This window comes from Microtus oregoni, unplaced genomic scaffold (assembly GCF_018167655.1).
Source record: "Microtus oregoni isolate MIOR12 unplaced genomic scaffold, Mior012 000005F_ref0000423, whole genome shotgun sequence".
NCBI lineage: Eukaryota > Metazoa > Chordata > Mammalia > Rodentia > Cricetidae > Microtus > Microtus oregoni.
The window spans coordinates 25,777,822-25,802,196 of NW_024543064.1; the positions used below are offsets into that span (position 1 = coordinate 25,777,822).

The 24,375-nt window shown below is 42.3% G+C and overlaps 1 protein-coding gene across 1 annotated transcript; it reads left to right on the top strand.

Annotated features, from left to right (window-relative positions):
• The first annotated feature begins 3,386 nt into the window (after positions 1–3,386).
• Zmym1 (zinc finger MYM-type containing 1) lies at positions 3,387–22,192 on the top strand. Its single transcript, XM_041652931.1, has 7 exons — positions 3,387–3,424; positions 7,386–7,635; positions 11,487–11,661; positions 17,139–17,289; positions 17,881–18,015; positions 18,149–18,183; positions 19,853–22,192. Exons 2-7 carry the CDS (start codon positions 7,433–7,435, stop codon positions 22,157–22,159), a joined length of 3,006 nt encoding a protein of 1,001 aa, XP_041508865.1. The 5' UTR covers positions 3,387–3,424; positions 7,386–7,432; the 3' UTR covers positions 22,160–22,192.
• Positions 22,193–24,375: the final 2,183 nt, after the last annotated feature.

Sequence of the window (24,375 nt, forward strand, 5' to 3'; positions counted from 1 at the left end):
TAAATAATTTGGGGGGTCTTTTGGGGATCATGCTGCAGGAGTGAGGGGCAGACATGGAGGGACTGGGAGGTGAGTAGGCTTGGGGTGCATGATGTGAATTTCCAAGAAATCAATAAAAAAAATTGTGATTAAAAAATAAAGAAATAGAGCCAGGTGGTGGTTGTGCACACCTGTAATTCCAGGCACTTAGGAGGCAGAGACAGGCGGATCTCTGGGAGTTTAAGGCCAGCCTGGTCCACAGAGAGAGTTCTAGGACAGACTCCACAACTACAGAGAAACCCTGTCTCAAAAAAAAAAAAACAAGAAGAAAGAAAGGGAGAAAGGGAGACAGAAGGAAGGAAGGAAGGAAGGAAGGAAGGAAAGAATGACTTCCATAGGCTCATATATTTGAATGCTTGGAATTGTTAGGGAAGGATTAGGGGAACTGTTTGGGAAGGATTAGAACATGTAGCCTTGTTGTAGCAATGCAGAAGTGTTCCCCTTTCCCCATAACCTCTCCAGCACAAGTTGTCATCAGTGTTTTTGATCTTGGCCATTCTTACAGGTGTTAGATGGAATCTCAGAGTTGTTGTGATTTGCATTTCTCTGATGACTAAGGATGTTGAACATTTCCTTAAGTGTCTTTCAGTCATTTTAGATTTCTCTGTTAAGAGTCCTCTGTTTAGGTCTATACTCCATTTTTTTATTGGGTTATGTGATCTTTTGGTGTCCAATTTCTTGAGTTCTTTGTATATTTTGGAGATCAGACTTCTGTCTGATGTGGGGTTAGTGAAGATCTTTTCCCATTCTGTAGGCTGTTGTTTTGTCTTGTTGACTATGTCCTTTGCTTTACAGAAGCTTTTCAGTTTCAGGAGGTCCCATTTATTAATTGTTTCTTTCAGTGTCTGTGCTGCTGGGGTAATATTTAGGAAGTGGTTCCCTGTGCCAATCCGTTCAAGAGTACTTCTCACTTTCTCTTCTATAAGGTTCAGTGTGGCTGGCTTTATGTTGAGGTGTTTGATCCATTTAGACTTGAGTTTTGTGCATGGTGATAGATATGGGTCTATTTTCATTCTTCTACATGTTGATATCCAGTTATGCCAGCACACTTGTTAAATATGCTTTCTTTTTTCCATTTGATATTTTTTGCTTCTTTATCAAAAATCATGTGATTGAAGATGTGTGGATTGATATCCAGGTCTTCTATTTGGTTCCATTGGTCCTCCTGTCTGTTCTTATGCCAATACCAGGCTGTTTTCAGTACTGTAGCTCTGTAGTGTTTGAAGTCAGGGATTGTGATGCCTCCAGAAGTTCTTTTATTGCCTAGGATTGTTTTGGCTATCCTGGGTTTTTTGCTTTTCCAAATGAAGTTGAGTACCGTTCGTTTGAGGTCTTTGAAGAATTTTGCTGGGATTTTGATGGGCATTGCGTTGAATCTGATCATTTTTTTATCAACCTGTCACAAGCTAGGGTTATCTGGAAAATGGAAACTCAATTGAGAAAATCCCTCCAACCACATGGCCTGATTGGTGATATGGTTGATGTGGAAGGGCCCAATCCACAGGGAGTGGTGCCAGCCCCCACCCCACACACATACAGGTGCGTGGTCCTGAGTTGTATCACAGACTGAGCACACCATAGGAGCAAGCCAATAAGCAGTGATCTTGCAGGACTCCTAGGCACAAGGAGGCGTAATTACATAGAAACTCAACTCAGTGTACTTGTCATGGACCAGCCATGGTAGCACAAGACTTTAATCCCAGCACTCAAGAGGCAGAGGCAGAGGCAAGGCCAGCCTGGTCTACAGAAAGAGTTCCAGGACAGCCAGGGCTACACAGAGAAACCTTGCCTCAAACAAAACAAAACAAAAAGTACACATCACTTCTTCCAAGAAGATGGATTCTAGCAATAGGCTACGTGCATTGTCTTAGGGCCCTAGGGAGGGATCTGGTGTGGTCAGTTCAGTCATACATATAGCACAGAAGTCATCTGGGCTTTTAGCCACCTCTGGTCCCAGTTGAGAGAGCCTGGGGGAATCCCCAGACCACACATAAAATACAAAGGTCACCTATATAGCCACCCCCAGTCCTGCTTGTGCAAGCTTTATATGGCCTGGCCCTTCAAATAGGATATATAAACAGGATATTAATCACCTCCATTCCCATTTCCAGCCTTCTGGGTAGAAAAACAGGTTATATATCTTTCCCCTGAAAAGACAGCCCTGCGTGTTTAACATTCCTGCTTTCCCTTGAGCTCTCTGTGAGCATGAAGACCTTTGTGCTCCCAACAGATGGAAGCTGTGCAAGTGGATAAAATGGATTCCAGAAGCCCTGGGTCATTTCATTACCAGGCGTGAACTACCTCTCTGACTTGCTGGCCAGGGAGCTTCCTGAGGTCCCCAAAACCATACAGGGCACTGCCACTGCTATTGGTTGCCCACCAGAACAGGACGGTTGTAAGACCTTTTTTTTTTTTATTTCTTTTTCTTTTTTGTCTTTCTTTCTCTTTCTTTCCTTCCTTCCTTTCTTTCTTCTTTTTTCAAGACAGGGTTTTCTCTGTGTAGCTTTGGAGTAGACCAGGGTAGCTTTGGAGTAGACCAGGCTGGCCTCGAACTCACAGAGATCCATCTGCCTCTGCCTCTGCCTCTGCCTACCGAGTGCTGGGATTAAAGGAGTGCGCCTCCACCGCCAGGCTAACATTTACATTTTAAACATTTTTATTTCTGTATGCATGTATGTATTGTGTTTGTGTGCTTATTGTGGCGGTAAGTGGTTTCCGTGAACAGTGATGCGAACTCAGCTAGTCAGACTTGGTAGGGAGCACGTGACTGTCATCTCTTTGCCCAGGCCCCATCCCTGCTTTTTTTTTTTAAATTGGCTCAGTAGGGTTTCTAAACAAGACTGGCCTTGAACTTTTGAACTTCATGCCACCATCTCCCAAAAGCTGAAATTACAGGCCTGTGCCGTCAATTCCTGATTTGCTCACTCAAGGACCCAAATATGCCCAGTGTGGTGACACACACGCCCTTACTCCCAGCCCTTGGGAAACAGAGACAGGAAGATCTCTGTGAGTTTGAGGTCAGCCTGGTCTACAATAGTGAGTTCCCGGACAACCAGGGTTACATAAGTGTCTCAAATAATAATAATAATAATAAAATTACAGACAGCTAGAAGTGACTTCAAGGAGAGCCTAAGGATGAGCCCTCTTGCTCCGCCCCGTCCACCTCCCTGGCGTCGGACAGGGACCCAAACTAGCGGGCTGCGCTGCGCATGCTCAGACGCAAAGATCTCCGGAAGAGGGGCGGAGCCGGCGGCTCTGTTTTCTGCGAACCTGTGCTTCCCGCCGCGGAGTTGGAGAAGAGTTGATCAGCCTGGTGGAATGGCTCAGGCTCGCTTTTCCGGAGAGAGGCGGCGTTTCTCCGGTCCCGAGGATGGTGACGCGACAGGTGGGACGCCTCCAGTGCTGGGGAAGTCGTGACCCCGGCTCCCGGGCTCCCAGGGTCCCTGCTCCCCTGGCCCCTGGCCCCTGGGCGGTGACTGAGCTCGGTGCCTTTGGGTCTCTTTTCGACTTCTTTCTATAACTGTCTTTCTGGTTACACCTGTGGCTCTTTCCACTAAGCAGTGTTTTTTACAAACGTAAAAAGCTGGGCGTGGTGGCGCGTGCATTTAATCCCAGAGACGGGGATCTCTGAGTTCAAAGCCAGGCAGTGCTACATAACGATACCTAGTTTCAAAAAACAAAAACATTGGGCTGCAAAAATGGCTGAGAGGCTAAGAACCGTGGCTGTGCCCCGCGTGGGTGGCGCACGTCTTTAATCCCAGTACTTGGGAAGCAGGATTAGGCGGATCTCTATGAGTTCAAGACCAGCCCCATCTACAAAGCGATTTCCAGGTCAAAAAAAAAAAAAAAAAAGGCACTGAATGCTCTTCCCGAGGACTCAAGCCAGTCCCTAGCATCCACATGGACCCTCAAAACTGTCTGTAACTCCAGTTCTGATACTCAGATATATATGCAGACAAAACACCAGCGACCATAAAATAAGTTAACATATTCAAAAGACAAGAACATGAATTTGCCTTGTGCTCCTGAGGCAGAGGATCAAGAGATCGAAGCCAGATTAAACGAAAACTAGAAGATTTGGGTTGAATGGCGATCGTGTACATTCCGAGCACTCCCAAGGTTCTAGTCCTGGGTTCAGTTTCGATCCAGCACCACAACAAACTGCGTAAAGGCTTTTACAAATAGGATTATACTTGATTCCCAGCCAGAAGAGACTAAGTCATAAAAGATTGAACTTGTGCTGGTATTGTATCAGTGAATGAGTTTCTAGATTCAATCCTCAGTATTGTCCAAAATAGGAAGTTCAAATTGAGATTGGATGAAGGTGCAGGGTTTTGGGTCAGGGGAGAGGTGTTTTGGTTTTTATTTTCTTTCTTTTTTTTGAGACAAGGTCTCACTCCTGTGACTCTAGCTGCTCTAGAACCCAGTTTCCTGTTTGCCGCTGGAGCAAGTTTCTAATCCAGCACTCGGTAAGCAAACAGGTCTAGGCATACCTCCCTTGTGCTTGCTTTGTGAGGGGCTTTGAAAGGAACCCAAGGCTTTGTACATGCAAGGCAAGCAGTCTCCCAATTGAGCTACATTCCCAGCCCTCATAACAAGAACTTTGTAATTCTTAGACCGAGAAAAGTGCTTTAATGGGGGTTGTTACCCTTGCTGTAGTAGTTTGATTTTGTTTGATTTTTTTTAATACTTATTTATTTATTATGTATACAATATTCTGTCTGTGTGTGTGTCTGCAAGCCAGAAGAGGAAACCAGACCCCATTACAGATGGTTGTGAGCCACCATGTGGTTGCCGGAATTGAACTCAGGACCTTTGGAAGAGCAGGCAATGCTCTTAACCACTGAGCCATCTCTCCCGCCCTTGATTTTGTTTTTTTATCTTTTCTAGACAGGGTTTCTCTGGGTATTTTTGGCTGTCCTGGAACTCACTCTGTAGATTAGTCTGGCCTCAAACTCACAGTGGTCTGCCTGCCTCTGCTTTCCCAAATGCAGGAATCCCTGCCACGCCCTGCAGCTATAGTAGTTTCAGCTATTAACTTGTGAATAAATTTGCAAGTCAATGCAGGTTGTGTGTGCAGACTCTTATTCCCAACAGGGAGCGTGGAAGAGTGAAAGAGTTTTCAAGGCCAACCTGGGCGACCAAGCTTGTTCTGGGACTACCTTGGCTACACAGAGAAGCCCTGTCTCATTCATAAATAAATAAATAAATAAATAAATAGAGACAAGAAATTTGCAATCCAAAATTCAAAAAGGACTGATACAAACTTGTAACTCCCCAGTCAATACTAGGAATTTTAACTATCAGGTACCAGAAATGGCCACTTTTTTGTATGTGTGTTACTATTACACAAGTTAATGCTTTGGAGGTACCTAATTATTTAATACTTAATATACAGTACAGTTAATATATCTCATAAATTTATTTTTGTTTTCATGTGGCATCTTGCCATATAGTTCAGTCTAGTCTCCAACTAGGAAAGTCTCCAGTCTCAGCCTCCTGAGTGCTGGAATTACACTGCACTCAACAGTTTCATTACCTTTTCTCTTAGCATTGTGTGACAAGACTGTGTTTCCTGGGAAGACACGACACACATATTCACCCTAGATAAAGATCTCACAACAGACCAAAATACATGTGTCACCAAAGTTCAGCTTGGTGAGCCAGTGTGTTTTATTGGGATTACTTACAGGAATATGGGTTAGGGGTTAATTATATTGATGTTGTTAAATTTATAGATTCTTTTTGGGCTTTCTGTATACACAGTCATGAAATCTGAATAATTACAGATTTACATTAGTCTTTTTTTTTTCTTGTTTTATCTATTTGGCTAGAATCTCTAGTACAAAAATGAAATGGTAGCTGCAGAGTGGTGGCGCACACCTCTAATCCCAGCACTTGGGAGGCAGAGGCGGGCGGATCTCTGTGAGTTCACAAGAGCTAGTTCCAGGACAGGCTCCAAAGCTTTAGAGAAACCCTGTCTTGGAAAAAAAAAAAGAAAAAGAAAGGGAAAAAAAAAGCCAGGCATGCTAGTGCACGCCTATGGTCCCAGCTTTCCTGAGGCAGAGGCAGGGAGATCTCTGAATTTCAGACAAACACGGGGCTGGAGAGATGACTCAGTGGTTAAGAACACTGACTGCTCTTCTAGGGGAACTGAGTTCAATTCCCAGCATCCACATGGCGACTCATGGCTGTCTAAGTCCAGTTCCAGGGGATCTGACACCCTCACACAGACATCCATGCAGGCATAACACCAATGCAACATAAAAAGAAATAAATAATTACTTTAAAAAAAAAAAGATGCCAGGCAGCGGTGGTGCATGTCTTTAATCCTATCACTTGGGAGGTTGAGGCAGGTGGATCGAGGCCAGTGAGTGTCAGGATACCCAGAGCTGTTACACAGAGGAAACCAAACAAACACATAGCAGCCATAACTTGTTCCGTCCCCTTATACAAATCATTGAGCCGACTTTAGCTTAATTTGTCAATTTCTGTTGAATTGGCCAGTTGCCTTGAAGACATTCTATACATTATTTTCAATTCTCTATTTTCAGAATATTGTCAAATCCAAAATTTACGAGAAAAGAAACTTTACATTTTCAGACAGTGATAATAGAATTAATCATAACTCTTTTTTTTTTTGGTTTTTTTGAGACAGTGTTTCTCTGTGTATCTTTGTAGACCAGGCTACCTTAAATTCAGAGATCCACCTGCCCCTGCCTCCCTGAGTGCTGGGATTAAAGGTGTGTGCCACTACCGCCCAGCAGTCATGGTTTTTCTTTTTTTTTTTTCTTTTTTTTTTTTTTTTTAAGATTTATTTATTATGTACACAGTGTTCAGCCTCCATGTATGCCCACATGCCAGAAGAGGGCACCAGATCTCATTACAGATGGTTGTGAGCCACCATGTGGTTGCTGGGAATTGAACTCAGGACCTCTGGAAGAGCAGTCAGTGCTCTTAACCTCTGAGCCACCTCTCCAGCCCCCATGGTTTTTCTTGATCAATAAAATAGCCAGTTAATCAGTTAGTTTATTCACTTTTTGGTGGGTTTTTTGTTTGTTTGTTTTTTGTATTTTGTTTTTTTGAGACAGGATTTCTCTTCATAGCCCTAGCTATCCTGGAACTTGCTCGGTAGACAAGGCTGGGCACAAACTCATTGAGTTCCACCTTCCTCTGCTTCCTGAATACTGGGATTAAAGGTGTGTGCCATCACTACCCAGCTAGTCTCTCCACTTTCTGAAATTGCCTTTGAATATTTTGCTATGGTTGAGTTGTATGTCCAGAAGTAACCTAAAGTAAACAGGCACACGTGTGAAATCCTGTTTCTTCCTGTCCTGTTTCTAAAGCTGCTCAGCTGACCACAGGCTTTCAGCCTTCTCTGGCATCCTCTGGCATGAGTACAATGCTTCCTGCAGTTCCAGCCACAGCGGTCCAGCGTTCCTGTTGTGGTTGTAAGAGAGTTTTTCAGGAGGGGCAGACTGCTTACCAGAAGAAAGGGTCTGCTGAGCTCTTCTGCTCCAGACTTTGTATCAGTGAATACAGCTCGTCTGCCGACTCCCCAGCTCCCCTCTGGAGGACGTGCTTGAACTGCTCAAGGTATGGAGGGCTAAATTATGTCCTTTATTTTGCTACATGGGTCTCGGTCAGACTCCTGATCATAAGTTTTTGTATTCTCATCTTTGAAGATGTGCCACCTTCCTGAGTGAGCAGAATTTGCTTTCTACTTCCAGTTCCTTTAATAGATCTCTCAGAAGTAGTTTGGGGTGGTTCTTGAAAGGGTGGAGAAGCCTTGAGAACTTCATAGCATTTGTTTGTTTCAGTAAATAAATGTTGGAATTAGGAATATTAAAATAGTATGTTTCCAGTGCTCAGAATGGATATGGTATGTTATCTTTACTTTTTTTTTTCTTTTTTTTAAGTCAGGACTCAAATTTTGTCATGTTTGTTGCCAATTCCCTTAAGTTTTTGAGGCGGAGTCTTACTATGTATCCTTTTTCTACAGTTGTGAGCTCATTGTGTAGAGCAGGCTGGACTTGAACTCATAAAGATCCTCCTGTCTCTGCTTTCCAAGTGCTGGGGACTACAGGTCAGGTGTGTGCTACCACACTGGGCTGTCTGCACTTTAATAGGTTCACAAACCCTTTGTATAGGATTGCTTCAATTCTTGACTAGTCTTTTGTTTCAAATCCTATTTTCTGGAACTCTGCTGAACTTTATCTTTGGTTTTCTTGTCCCTCTTTCTTTTTTTAGAGTTTGTTTATTTTATTTTATATATGAGTATTTTGTCTGCTTGTCTGTGTACCACCTGCAGAGGCCTGCAGAGGTCAGAAGAGGGCATTTGATCCCTTGAAACTGGAGCTACAGACAGTTGTGGTTTGCTGGAAATACAATCCAGGTCCTCTGCAAGAGCAATCAGTCAATCAGTGCTTTTTTTTTTTTTTTTTTTTTTTTTTAAGATTTCTTTATTTGTTTGCCGGGCGGGAGTGGCACACGCCTTTAATCCCAGCACTCGGGAGGCAGAGGCAGGTGGATCTCTGGGAGTTCGAGGCCAGCCTGGTCTACAAGAGGTAGTTCCAGGACTGGCACCAAAAGCTACAGAGAAACCCTGTCTCGAAAAACAAAACAAAACAAAAAAAAAGATTTCTTTATTTATTATATATACAGTGTTCTGCCTGCGTGAAAAAGACGCATGCAAGAAAGAATTTATTATGTAAGTTGTTCTTCTAAGGCATAAAAATTAGGTATGGCTTCCTCTGGAATATGGGAAAATATATATATATATATATATATATATATATATATTGCAAATTGTGGATTAGTTGAAAGATGATAGTCGTGCTTAAAAACTGGAAGAGGCTATCATTTGTAGTAATAACCTATGTTTTTATTGACTTTTTAGTTGTATTTATTTTATTTTGCATATCTGAGTGTTTTGCCTGCATATATGTATGTGCAACACATACCTGCCTGATGCCTGGAGAAATCAGAATAAAACATTGGATGCCCTGGAGCTGTAGTTATGGGTAGCCATGAACCAACATGTGAGTGCTGGGACTGAACCCAGGGACTCTGGGAGAACAGCCCCTGTTCTAACCACTGAGCTTCTCTCCCACTCCCTCATTGAGACTTTTTAAAATTTCACATTCCATAGCATCTTTTTCTTTTGAGACAGGGTTTCCTGGCTGTCCTGGAACTCACTCTGTCGACCAGGCTGTAGTGAAACCTCAAAAAGATCCTCCTGTCTCTGCCTCCTGAGTGCTTGGATTAAAGGCGTGAGCCACCACCGCCAATTGTAGTCCAAAATTTTTAAATTACTTTTAAGACTTCTTTTTTAACAGTGACTTATTATCTTTTTAATTAATACTTAATGGAGCAAAATGAAGGATAGCTTTGAAAATGACATTTAAAATACTATTATAGGGGGCTGGAGAGATGGCTCAGTGGTCAAGAGCACTGACTGTTCTTCCAGAGGTCCTGAGTTCAATTCCCAGCAACCACATGGTGGCTCACAGCCATCTATAGTGAGATCTGGTTCCCTAAATAAATAAATCTTTAAAAAATAAATAAACGAATGAATAAATAAATAAATAAAATACTATTACAAAGAGGAGATTTATTATTAAAAACTGTTAAGATATGTTTTAAGAAGCATCATCTCTACACTTCAGTATTAGAAACAAAAAGTAAAAGTTATTCTAGTCCAAAATAGGCTTACTGATTAATGTTTAGTTTATTTATGCCAGCCAGTTCACTCCTGTCCTCAGTTACTTTTATAGTTAACTGTCAGGGTCCTTCTTACATAGTTAGCATTTTTACTTTTTCTTTTTCAATTTTAAACTTTATTATATTAAAAAAAAATTACACACCAAAATTAACCGGGCTCAAAGACTGTACAACTAAATGAACTTGTATACATACAGTTGGAGTAGCTATTGAAAACAGAAGCTGTAGAACTTTCCAATGGGTGTTGTTTGGTTTGGTTTGGGTTTTTGTTTGTTTGTTTTTCCAAGACAGAGTTTTGAGCCTTCCCTGGAATTCACTCTGTAGACCAGGCTAGACTTGAACTCATGGAGATCCACCTGTCTCTGCCTCCCGAGTGCTGGGATTAAAGACGTGTGCCACCACTGCCCAGCTCCCATTGGGTTTATACTTTTATTGTTAAATATATTTTTATACATTTATCTACCATGGAAAATAAAAAATTCACGACAGAGTTAGAACTAGAAAATATTGTAAAAATCACCACTAATTTCATCAGAAAAGCCTTCAAGCCTTAAGAATTGATCCAGAGGCTGGAGAGATGATGCAACGGTTAGACACACTGGCTGATTTTTCCAGAGGATCTGGGTTCAATTCCCAGCACCCACATAGCAGCTCACAACTGTCTGTAAACTTGTTCCAGAGGATCTAACACCTCACACAGGTATACATGCAGGCAATATATCAAAATACATAAAATAAAAATAAATTTAAAAAAAAAGAATTGTTTTCTATAAAGTTTTATTTATTTATTTATTATGTATACGATATCTGCCTGCATGTATACCTGCATATCAGAAGAGGGCACTATATCTCATCATAGATGGTTGTGAGCCACCATGTGGTTGCTGGGAATTGAACTCAGGATCCTCTGAAAGAGCAATCAGTGCTCTTAATCTCTGAGCCATCTCTCCAGCCCCTAAAATTTCTAATTTTTACTTACAAGCTCGATGGTAATTACTGTGAGTTGTTTTCCTTGAAATGGCAGCCTTTCTTCATTTTCAAAAAATAACCTGCCTTGCCGGGCTGTAGTGGCGCACGCCTTTAATCCCAGCACTCGGGAGGCAGAAGCAGGTGGATCTCTGTGAGTTCGAGACCAGCCTGGTCTACAAGAGCTAGTTCCAGGACAGGCTCCAAAACCATAGAGAAACCCTGTCTCGAAAAACCAAAAAAAAAAATAATAATAATAATAACCTGCCTGGCCAGGCGGTGGTGGTGCACACCTTAAATCCCAGCACCCAGGCAGAGGCAGGCAGAGCTCTGTGAATTCGAGTCCAGCCTGGTCTACAAGAGCTAGTTCCAGGACAGGCTCCAAAGCTACAGAGAAACCCTGTCACCAAAAACCAAAAAAAAAAAAAAAAAAAAAAAAAAAGCAGGCAACACACCCATACACAAAAAATTAGTTTGGAAGATACCCATGACTGTCCTGGTTGGCTTTTACTGCTGCGATATGTTATTTTACAGTAAATGCATAGCAGAAGGAGCCCAAGAGTTCACTGTCCAACCAGCATAGCCAGAACAGTGACTCTAGGTCCCAATTCAGTGAGCCAGGACAGTATAGAAACAATATAGGAGCCAGAGGAGAAGGGACCCAGCATCCTGCTCTGGGCCTCTCACGGACACACACAGACTCATATTACCCCATAACTTTATCGTCCTCTTCAAAAACATTTGTTGTTTGTTTTTAGAAACATTTTAAATCGGAAGGATATAAAGAATGTCCAGTTGGAGGACAGTAGCTCTGGCAAGAACTTCTGTAGCCAGTCTTGCCTTTCATCCTACGAAGAAAAAAGGAAGCTATTTGTCACCATGTGTCCTGAGAGCACTCTGCTGAAGTGCAGCGTGTGTCGGAAGACAGCTACTGTGAGTCTGGGTGATCTCCATCCTTAGGAGAGTTCGGGGATTCTGCTTAAACGGCCGTTGTTACTCTTGTTTTCATCTTGGCAGTAATGCCTACTTTTCAAATTTTCATTCTGCTGCCAGTTTCATGATGAATTGGTGTAAGGACTGTGGGATTTACTGTTCCATGGTGTGTAATATGTGACAGCAGAGTCTCCATACTTGACTAGTGCAGAGAATACAAATGTATAGACAAGAGCTGCTGTTCCTTCCGTCAGAGTCTGGGAGTGTGTTTGCTATCATTGGGGAAATCTCTGATTGACAGTTGAGGAAGATGAAAAGACTTCTGACAGTTCCTATAGGAGAACCGTAGGGTGCTCCTGAGAACAGAGAGGCTAGCCACGATGTGGTGGGGGGGGGGGGGTAAGTGAGAGGAGCAGTTACTGGTCTGATCCCTGTCAATGAAGTAGGACTAGTGCATAGCTTGATTGCTATTTGATGCTTTGTCATCTAGTAATACATAATCCCAGTATTTGATGTAAAGAGGCGGGTGGATCTTTTCAAGTTTACCAAGTTCCAAGTCAGTCAGGGGTACGTAGTGAAACAAAAAAAGATAGGGCGATGGTGGCACACATCTTTAATCCGAGGACTTGGAAGGTAGAAGCAGGTGGATCTCTATGAGTTTGAGGCCAACCTGGTCTGCAGAGCAAGTTCCAGGATAGTCAGGGCCACACAGAGAAACCCTTTCTCAAAAAACCAAAAAATAAAAAATTTAAAAAAAAAAATTTTTAAGAGCCCTGTGTTGAGTTCCAGAAGGAGTCATTTTCAGGAGCATTTGATTTAGTGACAGGATGAGGAGCAGGTGTATAACTGTGGCACTCTGGAGGCAGAGTCAAGTGAACCTTGAGAGTGAAGTCAACCTGGTTTGTATAACCAAGTTCCAGATCAGCAAGGGCTGCTCATCTCAAAGGAAAAAATATTCATGTCTATAAAGGATTAAATAAAAATTAGCTTCTGAGTAGCCTCGACTGTCCTGAAACTGGCTCTGTAGACCGTGCTAGCCTGGAACTCAAAGATATTGCTTGGATTAAAGGTATGACTATGTTACTAGTATGCCTGCCTTGTTTTCCAAGTTTTTCTCTGTAGCTTGGAGCCTGTTCTGGAACTAGCTCTTGTAGACCAGACTGGCTTCGAACCCACAAAGAACCCCATGCCTCTGCCTCCTGAGTGCTGGGATTAAAGGCGTGGGCCACCACTGGCTCTTGTTTGATTTTTTTGTTTTGTTTTGTTTTGTTTTGTTTTTTTTTGGTTTTTTCGAGACAGGGTTTCTCTGTGGCTTTGGAGCCTGTCCTGGAACTAGCTCTGTAGACCAGGCTGGTCTCAAACTCACAGAGATCCGCCTGCCTCTGCCTCCCGAGTGCTGGGATTAAAGGCGTGCACCACCATCGCCCGGCTTTGATTTTTTTTTTTTTTGAGGTAATTTATTTAGAACTGAAGAAATGGCTCAGTAGTTAAGAACAATGGCTGCTTTTCCAGAGGACCCAGAGGTTCAATTCCTAGCACCCACGTGATGCTCATAACCACCTATAACTATAGCAACAGGGGATCTGGTGCCCTCTTCTAGACTCTACAGGAAATGTATGCACACAGTACACACATGCAAGCAAAACACTCATACGCATAAAATAAAAATAAATCTGACAACCTGAGTACAATCCCCAGGCCCCGCATGGTGGAAGAAAGGAATGAACTGACTCTGAATTGTCCTCTGACCTTCACATTCATGGGATGATCTTGTATGCTCCACACACATGCAAATAAATGAATAGGGTAACTTCATTTAGGATGTGTTTATTTCTGTTTATGTGCACGGTTGTGTGCCTGCATGTCTGCATGTGTACCGCTTGCACTCAGGTGCCCATGGAGGACAAAGGGGTACAGACATTACAGGAAATTGTGAGTAACTCAACCTGAGTATGGGGAAATAACCCTGGGTCCTCTGGAAGAGCAGGAGGTACTCCTAACTGCAGAACGATTTCACCAACCTGTTTTCTGTCACTTCTATCGATAATCTAGTCGCTGCAGAAAAAGAGACACTGGCCGGGCGATTGTGGCGCACGCCTTTAATCCCAGCACTCAGGAGGCAGAGGCAGGCGGATCTCTGTGAGTTCGAGACCAGCCTGGTCTACAGAGCTAGTTCCAGGACAGGCTCCAAAGCCACAGAGAAACCCTGTCTCGAAAAACCAAAAAAAAAAAAAAGAAAAAAAAAAGAAAAAGAGACACTGTATCAAAAAGTGGTTCTTTCTCACCACTGCTTTCAGTGGTGTAGAAAGATTAGATAGCAAAGCCCCTCTTTATAAAACCTTTCCCTTTGTCCCCTCACTCTTCACTGAACTTGCTGGCCTTGCTTCCTGCTTGTATGCTGCTTTTTATCACTCAACATATGTGATTTTTTTTTCTTTTTCTGAGACAGTGCCTGCTATCCTGGAAGTAACTATATATGCCAGTCTGACCTCTTAACTCACAAGAGATCCACCTGCCTCTGCCTCCTATACTAAGATTAAAAGTGTATGCCATCATACCTGTCTGTGCTTGGGATTTTTTGTTTTATTTTGTTGTTTTCAAAACAAGGTTTCTCGGGTCTGGAGAGATGGCTAGCAGTTAAGAGCACTGGCAGTTCTTCCAGAGGACCTGGGTTCACTTCCCAGCACCCACATGGCAGCTTACAACTGCCAGTAATTCTACCTCCAGGGGATCTGACACCCTCACAAATACCAATGCACAGAAAGTAAAAATAAGTAAATCATTTTTATTTATTTATTTTATTTATTTATTTTTTTTTTGGTTTTTCGAGACAGGGTTTCTCTGTGGTTTTGGAGCCTGTCCTGGAACTAGCTCTTGTAGACCAGGCTGGTCTCGAACTCACAGAGATCCGCCTGCCTCTGCCTCCCGAGTGCTGGGATTAAAGGCGTGCGCCACCACCGCCCGGCTAGTAAATCATTTTTTAAAAAAAAAAATAAGGTTTCTCTATAACCCTGGTGGTCCTGAAACTTGGCTTTGTAGGTCAGCCTAGCCTCAGACTCACAGAGATCCGCCTGCCTCTGTCTCCTGAGTGCTGCGGTTAAAGGCATGTTCCACCAGTGCCTGGCAAGTGCTTGTGATTCTTGTTTTTGTTTTCTGTTTGTTTGTTTTTTGGTTTGGTTTTTGTTTTGTTTTGTTTTTTTGAGACAGGGTTTCTCTGTATAACTACCCTTAGATGTCCTGGAACTAGCTCTGTAGATCAGGCTGGCCTCGAACTCACAGAGATAACCTGCCTCTACCTTTTGATTTCTGGGATTAAAGGCATGTTTCACCACTGCCTGGCATGCTTGTGATTCTTTGTTATGTATACACACACCAGAAGAGGGCACCAGATCTCATTATAGGTGATTGTGAGCCCACTTTGTTGTTGCTAGAAATTGAACTCAGGGTTTCTGGAAGAGCAGCAAGGGCTCTTGACCTCTGAGCTATGTCTCCAGCCCCGTGCTTGTGATTCTTTACCATGAAGTTAACCTAGAACAATGATTCTCAACCTATAGTCATGACTCCTTTGAGGGTCACATGTCATATACTCTGCATATCAGAAATTCACAGTGTGATTCAAAACAGTAGCAGAATTGCTATTATGAGTTAACAAAGAAATAATTTTATGGTTGGGGGTCACCATAACATGAGGAACTATATTAATGGGCCACAGCATTAAGAAGTATTGTAGACTATTAGCTTAAGATATGTTACTTTGTGCTGTGGAACATTTGTTTAGTGATGCAAAGATGTGTTGCATTTTTTTATGTTGCATTTGTTAACTCTGTGAAGCTGTGTTACTCTGCCTGTCAAACACCTGATTGTTCTAATAAAGAGCTGATGGCAGTAGTTTCTGTCCCATCCGGATCCTGCAGTCGTTTTCAGTCCCAAAGAAACACACAGAGGTCTACATTAATTAAAGTTGGTTGGCCTATTAGCTCAGGCTTCTTATTAACTTATTTTTACATCTTACATTAATCCATTATTCTTGTCTGTTTCAGCCACGCGGCTTGGTACCTCTTTCATCAGCGAGGCAGTCTCGTCTTGCTTCCTCACTATTTGGGTGAAGACTGCAGGCTCACTCTTTCCTCTTCCCAGAATTCTCCTATTCTCTTCGCCCTACCTCTACTTCCTGCCTGATCACCCTGCCTATACTTCCTGCCTGGTTACTGGCCAGTAAGCATTTTATTAAAATACAAGTGGCAGGATAAAGGACTATTGTCCCACAGCCAAGAGCCAGTAGCCAGGCTGAAGAAAGGATAGGTGGGGCTGGCAGAAGAGAAAATAAATGAGAGGGGATACCTGAGAGGAGGAGGAGCAAGAGAAGGTGAGGAGGGTGTCAAGGCCAGCCACGCAGCCACGGAGTAAGAGGGAAAGCAAGATATACAGAAGTAAGAAAAGTAACGGAAAGACAATTATCACATAGACTCACTCATGGATTTTAAACATAAAGCAAAGAACCAGCCTACAAACCACAATCCCAGAGAACTTAGACAACAATGAGGACACTAAGAGAGACTTATATAGATCTAATCTACATGGGAAGTAGAAAAAGACCAGATCTCCTAAGTAAATTGGGAGCATGGAATAGGCCAAGCCAGAGCATTATTCTGTCAAGACCCATGCATGGTAAATGTTGTTCAAGCAGCTTTACCTGTGTTCTAATACATCTTGTTCCTCTGGCAGCTGACTGGGGAGACCTTGGGTGAGGATTGCAGGGAGAAGCGGGGAGGGGAGCAGAGAAAAATGTAGAAAATGTAGAGCTCAATAAAAATCAGTTTTAAAAAAGACAAAATAAAAAATAAGAAAGGTAAAAGGCCTAGAGGCAAAAGGTAGATGGAATAATTTAAGAAAAGCTGGCTAGAAACAAGCTAAGGCCAGGCATTCATAAGTAAAAAATAAGTCTCCATATGTGTATTTATTTGGGAACCAGGTGGCACACCCCTAAATAATAAGGAGCCTAAAGAGTAAAAAAACAACCACGTACAAGGAAGGTTGGGAACCACTGGCCTAGAGAGACAGTTTTTGCCTCAGTATCTCATAGTAGATATAAGTACCCTTTTTGGTCTCCTTAGCCCTGGTAGAAAGGCGGCTTTCTTGAACTCATGTTCAAGGGTGATGTACTGAGGAAAGAAAACTAGTTAGACAATGTGTTCTTATTCAGTAGGCTTAGTTGCCCAGGATAATAAACCTCTTGTGACCTCTTTCATTGCATATGTGTTATTACTACTGTTGTTAAATGATAAGGTAGTTTTCTGATAAACGACCAAATTGCTTCATTTTATTGTTATAGCCTCTATTCTCCTTGTTTATAAAGAAGTATAAAAAGTTGTTTTTGTAATATTTCAGCTAAGAGCAATTATAGTAGATATACTTAGTGTTTAACCATTGCATGTGATATACCAGAAATATGAATATTATTTTTAATCTCTAAACAGACACCACCCAGAATACTTAGATCTTTTCCTTGTAAAACACTGGAACTCTCAGATGAGATGATTATGATTACTAATGACTTGGGGAACGCAGAGATCTTCTGCTCTGTTTGTTTTTCTTCATACAACAGTGCGGTGATGGAATCCTCAACAGGTAACACCCAGCAACTCCAAAGTTGTACTAAATCCTGGGAGACACAGCCATTCTTTGCTTTTAATTTATAACCGATTAATTTCCATATTAGAGTGAGTTAAAATTGCAAATGAGTGCTGGAGAGATGGCTTAGCAGTTAAGAATGCTTGCTGATCAATCACGAGGACCCGAGTTTAGACCCTATGACCTGTGTCACAACATTCACTCACAATTTAAATAAGCTTTATTTAAAATAGAAAAACAGTATGCCAGACAGTGATGGTGCACACCTTTAATCTTAGCACTCAAGAGGCAGAGGCAAATGGACCCCTGAGTTCCACACCAGCCTGGTCTACAGGATGAGTTTTAGGACACCCAGGGCTACACAGAGAAACCCAGTCTCCAAACAGACCAGTAATAGAGCTCCGTTGTCAGAGACTTGCCCAGCAGACATGAAGCCCCTGGGTTCCATGCCCACTGCTGCACTCAGACTTCATGTTAGACTAGCATTCTCCCTCTGATCATAGAACCTTCGGAACAAAAACACTTACTATTAAACCGTCCTTTGTTTCTGCCTGGATTACAAAAAGGATTTTTGTTTATTTTTGCCAGTAAATGTTTCCACGGTACACAGTGCTTCAAAAGAGAATCTTTCTCCAAAGAAATATCCAATTCCAGTTATAAGCAATATAAGGTCATTAGTAAATGACCATGTTGACCTGTTCATGAACACTGATCTCTTACAAGGTAAACAAACATTTGACATAAACAATGTTTTGTTATACTGTTGAGTCCCTTTGTTTCTTCATATGAAATTAGCAGCATGAGCTTTTGGTACTGTTAGAGCAAGAAATCTTGAATATATGCTTTATTTCAACAGGTTCACTTTCTTCTGTGCCTACAAATGTCATCGATGTAAGTTTTATCCCAATTTTTTCAGTTTTATATAGATTTTTGTGTGTGTATGTTTTCATACAGAGATATTTGTTTATTTATTGAGACAGGGTTTCTCTGTCTAACCCTGGTTGCCCTGGAACTTGTTCTGTAGACCAGGCTGGCCTTGAACTCAGAGATCAACCTGACTGCCTCCAGGTGCTAGGATTAGTGTGCCACCACCACCTTTAATCTCAGCACTGGGGAGGCAGAGGTAGGCCAATCTCAGTGAGCTCAAGACCTGCCTGGACTGTTTCACAGAGAAACCCTGTCTTGAAAAACCGGAGGGAGGGAGGGAGAAAGAAAGAAAGAAAGAAAGAAAGAAAGAAAGAAAGAAAGAAAACATCACATGTGCTTTTAATATGAGCACTTGGCAGGGGTGGGAAGTGAGGGAGGAAGGCAGATCTCTGAGTTCAAGGCCAGCATGGCCTACAGAGCAAGTTCCAGAGCCAGGGCTCCACAGATAAACCCCGTCTTGAAAGGCAAACAAACAAGCCAGGCGGTGGTGGCGCTTGCCTTTAATCCCAGCACTTGGGAGGCAGAGGCAGGCGAATCTCTGGGAGTTCGAGGCCAGCCTGGTCTACAAGAGCTAGTTCCAGGACAGGAACCAAAAGCTACGGAGAAACCCTGTCTCGAAAATTTAAAAAAATTAAAAAAAAAAAAAAAAGACTCTCTCTAATCCCAGCACTCGGGAGGCAGAGGGAGGCGGATCTCTGGGAGTTCGAGGCCAGCCTGGTCTACAAGAGCTAGTTCCGGGACCAGCACCAAAGCTACAGAGAAACCCTGTCTCGAAAAACCAAAAAAAAAAAAAAAAAAAAGCAAACAAACAAAAAATATACATTCTGTAGTTATATTTCTAGAACTCCTTTAAACATTTAGTACTGAATCTACATGGTGAATAAGAATTGAAACTTATATGGGCTGTAGAGATGGCTCAGTGGTTAAGAACACTGGCTGTTAATCTAGAGAACCCAGGTTCAGTTCGCAGCAACCACATGGCTGCTCACAACTGTCTGTAACTCCATCTCCAGGGGATCCAACACAAACACACATTCAGGCAAGACACTGATGCACATAAAATAAAAATAAATTCTTTTTTTTAATATTTACTTATTTATTTATTTATTTATTATGTATACAATATTCTGTCTGTATGCCTGAAGGCCAGAAGAGGGCGCCAGACCTCATTCCAGATGGTTGTGAGCCACCATGTGGTTGCTGGGAATTGAACTCAGGACCTTTGGAAGAGCAGGCAATGCTCTTAACCACTGAGCCATCTCTCCAGCCCCCTAAAAATAAATTCTTAAAAAAAAAATAAATTTTTAAAAAAAGAAAAAAGAACTGAGCGTTGGTGGCACACGCCTTTAATCCCAGTACTCAGGAGGCAGGCAGATCTCTGTGAGTTCAAGGCCAGACTGGTCTACAAGAGCTAGTTCTAGGACAGGCTCCAAAGCTACCGAGAAACCCTGTCTCAAAAAATAAAAAAAAATAGAAAGAAAGAAGGAAGGAAAGAAAGAAAAGAAAAGAAGAGCTTATACTACAAAATGTGCCTTTTACTTTGTTATTACAATAGATGTGTTAGGTATTTTTTTATTTGAAACAACTAAACGAGTGTTTTTTGTTTTTTTTTTTTTTATCATTTTTTCTTAAGCGCTCACCCAGTGAATCCAGTAGTGGTGTTGGTAATAGTGTGGAGCAGCCAAGCCTCCTCCCATCTTCACCAGTGCTCTTTGAGGACACAGCAGGCCCTACTGTGGAAGCACAGAACGGCAGGGAGTCAAACCAGGTACACAGCATGGAATCTGTGATAGTGAATGATACACCATGTTGTCCAACGTCTACATCCACAGTGCAAAAAGTTAAAAAAGAACCACAAAATACTAGAAAGTCTGGTAGCTCATGTTTTCAACATTCCAGCACCAATACAAATGATGATGTTACATTCTGCCATTCTTGCCATTTGTTCTACCAGAAAAATTTTACCTGCCAGAGAGAATCATTTGCAACCCAAGGAACTGCTGACTGGGAGAAGACCCTAGAAAAATTCAGGAAGCATGAAAAAAGTGAAGTGCATTTAAAGACACTGCGGTTTTGGAGACAGTACCAGTTTCTGGATGAAGTTCCACGTGATGGTTCATCTGTTTATTCAGAACATATTGAGGGAAATAGAAGGTACCTAAAGCTTGTCATCGAAAGCATCTTATTTCTGGGAAAACAGTGTTTGCTCCTAAAAGGAACTGACCAGTCTATTCCGTCCATTAATAAAGGCAATTTTTTGGAATTACTAGAAATTCGAGCAAGAGATAAAGGAGAAGTGTTTCGGCTTCTGAGTTCACATGGTGATTTCTATCACAGTACACAAGTTCAGGAGGAGATTATTGAAATAATAAAGGCTGAAATGCTGCAGGACATTGTGGGTGAGCTCCGTGTCGCCTCGGCTTTCTCGATCATCTGTGAGGAGACAGCAGACGGTGCTGCTGGAGGACAGCTTTCAGTGTGTGTGCGGTACGCGCACACAACCTCCAGTGCGGTCCTCGTTAAAGAAAGGTTCCTGGGGTTTGTTAATATTGAGGAAATGACTGCAGTCCACATACACAGGCGTATCAAAGCTTACCTGCTGCAGGTCGGAATTGATTTTAATAAGATATGTGGTCAAACCTATGATCTAGCCACAAATTTGAGGGTAAAATTTAATGAAGTTGTAACAGAATTCAAGAGGGAAGAACCGAGAACTTTGTATGTCCATTGTTATGCACATTTTTTTGAATTAGCAGTCATTAGTTTCTGTAAAGAAGTGAAAGAACTCCGAAGGACACTACATACTCTGAGCTCTTTGTTCAGCACTGTTCGCCTGTCGGGAGAGATGTTGGCAGCTTTGCAAACCATGTGTAAGCTAAGTCAAAATAAAACTTGTCAGAAGCACGCATCCCAGTCGTGCTGGCCAGCCCACGAGGACTTGTTGCTGTCGGTGACGGAGTGTCTCCCAGAGGTCATTGAGACTCTGCACTCAGTGGCCCGCCAGTCCGCAGGCACAGCTGCCGCTGACCAACTGAATGATTTGCTGGTAGCGGTTACCAAGTTTGAATTTATATTTTGTTTGAAATTTCTTTATCGAGTACTCAGTATTACAGGAATTCTTTCCAGAGAGTTTCAAAGTGAAACTGTAGACGTCTTCTCTTTGTTTTCAAAAATCGAAGCAATTTTGGAGTGTTTATCTTCTGAAAGGGATGAAATGTATTTCCAAACTATCTGGGATGGAGCAGATGAAATATGTAAAAAGGTAACCAGTAAGGGTTTTGAAGTTGAAAAACCCTCTTTTCAAAAAAGAAAAAAAATTCAGAAAACAGAAGAGCCTGGCAACTCAGAGAGTGTGTTTTTTCCTACCTCAGCAGATGAACACTATAAAATTAATATTTATTACCAAGGTCTGGATACTTTGTTAAAAAACTTAAAGTTATGTTTTTCAGAGTTTGACTATTGCAAAATGAAACAAATTTCTGAGCTATTGTTTAAATGGAATGAACCATTAAATGAGTCAGCAGCTAAACATGTTCAAGAATTTTATAAGCTCGATGGAGACATTATCCCTGAACTTCGATTTTACCGGCAGTATGCGAATCTCAACTTTGTCACAGATTGTGGCTCCTTAAGCTTCATAGACCTTGGCCGTTTGTTTAGTCAGCATGGCCTCCACAGTAATATTCCTCGTCTCTCGAAACTGTTACATATTGCTTTATCTTGGCCAGTTACTTCAACAAATAATGAAAAGTCATTTTCCACACTGCCTCATCTTAAAGCATACTTACTTCGTACCATGGGACAAGAGAAACAAACTGGCCTGGCTCTAATGGCTGTTGAGCAAGAGCTGGTAAATAGGTTGATGGAGCCTAAAAGACTCAGTGGAATTGTGGAAAAGTTTATTAGCCAAATGAAAGATACATATGACTTGCAACTTTGAACTTAATTAAAAGAATTTTATGGGGGCTGGAGAGATGGCTCAGAGGTTAAGAGCATTGCCTGCTCTTCCAAAGGTCCTGAGTTCAATTCCCAGCAACTACATGGTGGCTCACAACCACCTGTAAAGGGGTTTGGTGCCCTCTTCTGGCCTGCAGATATATACACACAGACAGAATATTGTATACATAATAAATATTTTTTTTAGAAAAGAATTTTATGTTTTTATTGGAATCCTAATAAAGTTTGCTTGTTGTTTATTCTTTTGAAATAGTCTTACTACATTGCTTAAACTAATCTTTTTTTTTTAAATATTTATTTTATTTATTTATTATGTATACAATATTCTGTCTGTGTGTATGCCTGCAGGCCGGAAGAGGGCACCAGACCTCTTTACAGATGGTTGTGAGCCACCATGTGGTTGCCAGGAATTGAACTCAGGACCTTTGAAAGAGCAGGCAATGCTCTTAACCACTGAGCCATCTCTCCAGCCCTGCTTAAACTAATCTCGAATTTTTGAGGTCTTGTCACCCACTTTTACATACTTTTTCCCTTTTAAAGTATTCTGGTAGACAGATTGTTTTAGGCACATGTACATTTGACACAATGAGAAACCACTACATACCAGAAACTAATTTTTTGGGTTTTTTTGAGACAAGGTTTCTCTGTAGCTTTGGAGCCTGTCCTGGAACTAGCTCTTGTAGACCAGGCTGGCCTCGAACTCACAGAGATCTGCCTGCCTGGGCCTCCCGAGTGCTGGGATTAAAGGCATGTATCACCACTGTCCAGCTTATGTACATTTCAAATTAAAAATCATTGCTGGGAAGCTAGTAGTGCTACAGAAGTATAGGACACAAGGCCTAGCTAGAACAAGTCCCTGACACTGGTAGAGAGATGGAGTGACTGTGAGCATAAGGTTTAAAGTACAGAGTGAGGGAGTAGGCAGTGATCACCCTTTAATATCTGCTTCAGCTCATTCCAGAAGGAACGAAAGCAGGGAAGTAGGGAGGATTTCAGCAAAGCCGAGCTCAGCTTTGGTTTTCTCACTTATCTGCTTCCTTTAAAAAGTAGAGCCAAGAAGTTTAAGCAGGTAGCCCCTGACCATCATTCAGGAGCAGGGAATTCATTCCAGGTTCTCAGGGACTGTCCAGCTCGGCAGTCCAGCACATCACCTCAACTCTGGGCCACCAGTAGTCATTGGTCAATCAGCTGTCTTGATTCAGTCTCCAGGGGAAGCCAAAGGCAGACTAGGAGTCCCGTCCCCATGCAGTCTGAGGCACTTGTTAGGAAGAGGGCCCTTGGGTCACCGGGATAGAAAAGACCTTGTGAGGGTAGCATTCCTTCTGACCTGGACATGATAAGGTCTCCAAGACTAGAATCAAACCCATGAGAGCTACAAGCCCCTAGAATTGTCCCATGATGCAGATGTTTCCCTTGACTCTTATCTACTACTGAACTGCACCTGTGCTGGCAAGTGCATCTCCAACCTGCGTGTGCTCAGGGTGGACGTGAGGTGGACAGTGTACTAGGTCCCCAGCCATGATCTAGTTAATCCCATATTCATTTACCGGGCTTGCTTTATTAAAACACCACAGCCCAGTTTGTGCCAAAACTCATTCATCTCCTCTGGTCTCTGCCAGAGGTCTCTTGCTCTGTTGCTTACCACCCAGTCTTCACCCCAAGGTGTAATACACCCTGGGTTCACTTTTACTGATTTAGGGAAGGTGAAAATCCTTAAGTTATGCAGTAAAGGAGACCAACAAGAGGCGTGGGCAGGCAGGCACAAGGCTATGTCTTCAGGGGTGGGATCCTGTGGCTCTGGGATACAGGAAGGGGCTTTACTACTTGGGGGTTCTAAGGCTTCTGATTGGTATGGTGGGAAGGCTAGAGGTAGGCCATCATGTGTATTTCTTACATTAGAGAAAACAGTTCTTTTTTTAATTTATCTTGTATACTGTGTTCTGTCTGCATGTATGCCTGCAGGCCAGAACAGATGGCTGTGAGCCACCATCTAGTTGCTGGGAATCGAACTCAGGACCCCTCGAAGAGCAGCCTGTGCCCCTTTTTTTTTTTTTAACAAAAACAAATTTTATGTGCATTGGTGTTTTGCCTGCATGCTTGTCTGATCTTGGAGTTATGGACAGTTGTGAACTGCCATGTGGGTGCTGGGAATTGAATCCAGGTCCTCTGGAAGAACAGCCAGTGCTCTTAACTGCTGAG

Coding starts and splice junctions, on each gene's coding strand:
- Zmym1 (XM_041652931.1), top strand. CDS start 7,433: ATGAGTACAATGCTTCCTGCAGTTCCAGCCACAGCGGTCCAGCGTTCC. Junction 7,636..11,486: donor ACGTGCTTGAACTGCTCAAG/GTATGGAGGGCT, acceptor GTTTGTTTTTAG/AAACATTTTAAATCGGAAGG. Junction 18,184..19,852: donor TGCCTACAAATGTCATCGAT/GTAAGTTTTATC, acceptor TTTTTTCTTAAG/CGCTCACCCAGTGAATCCAG.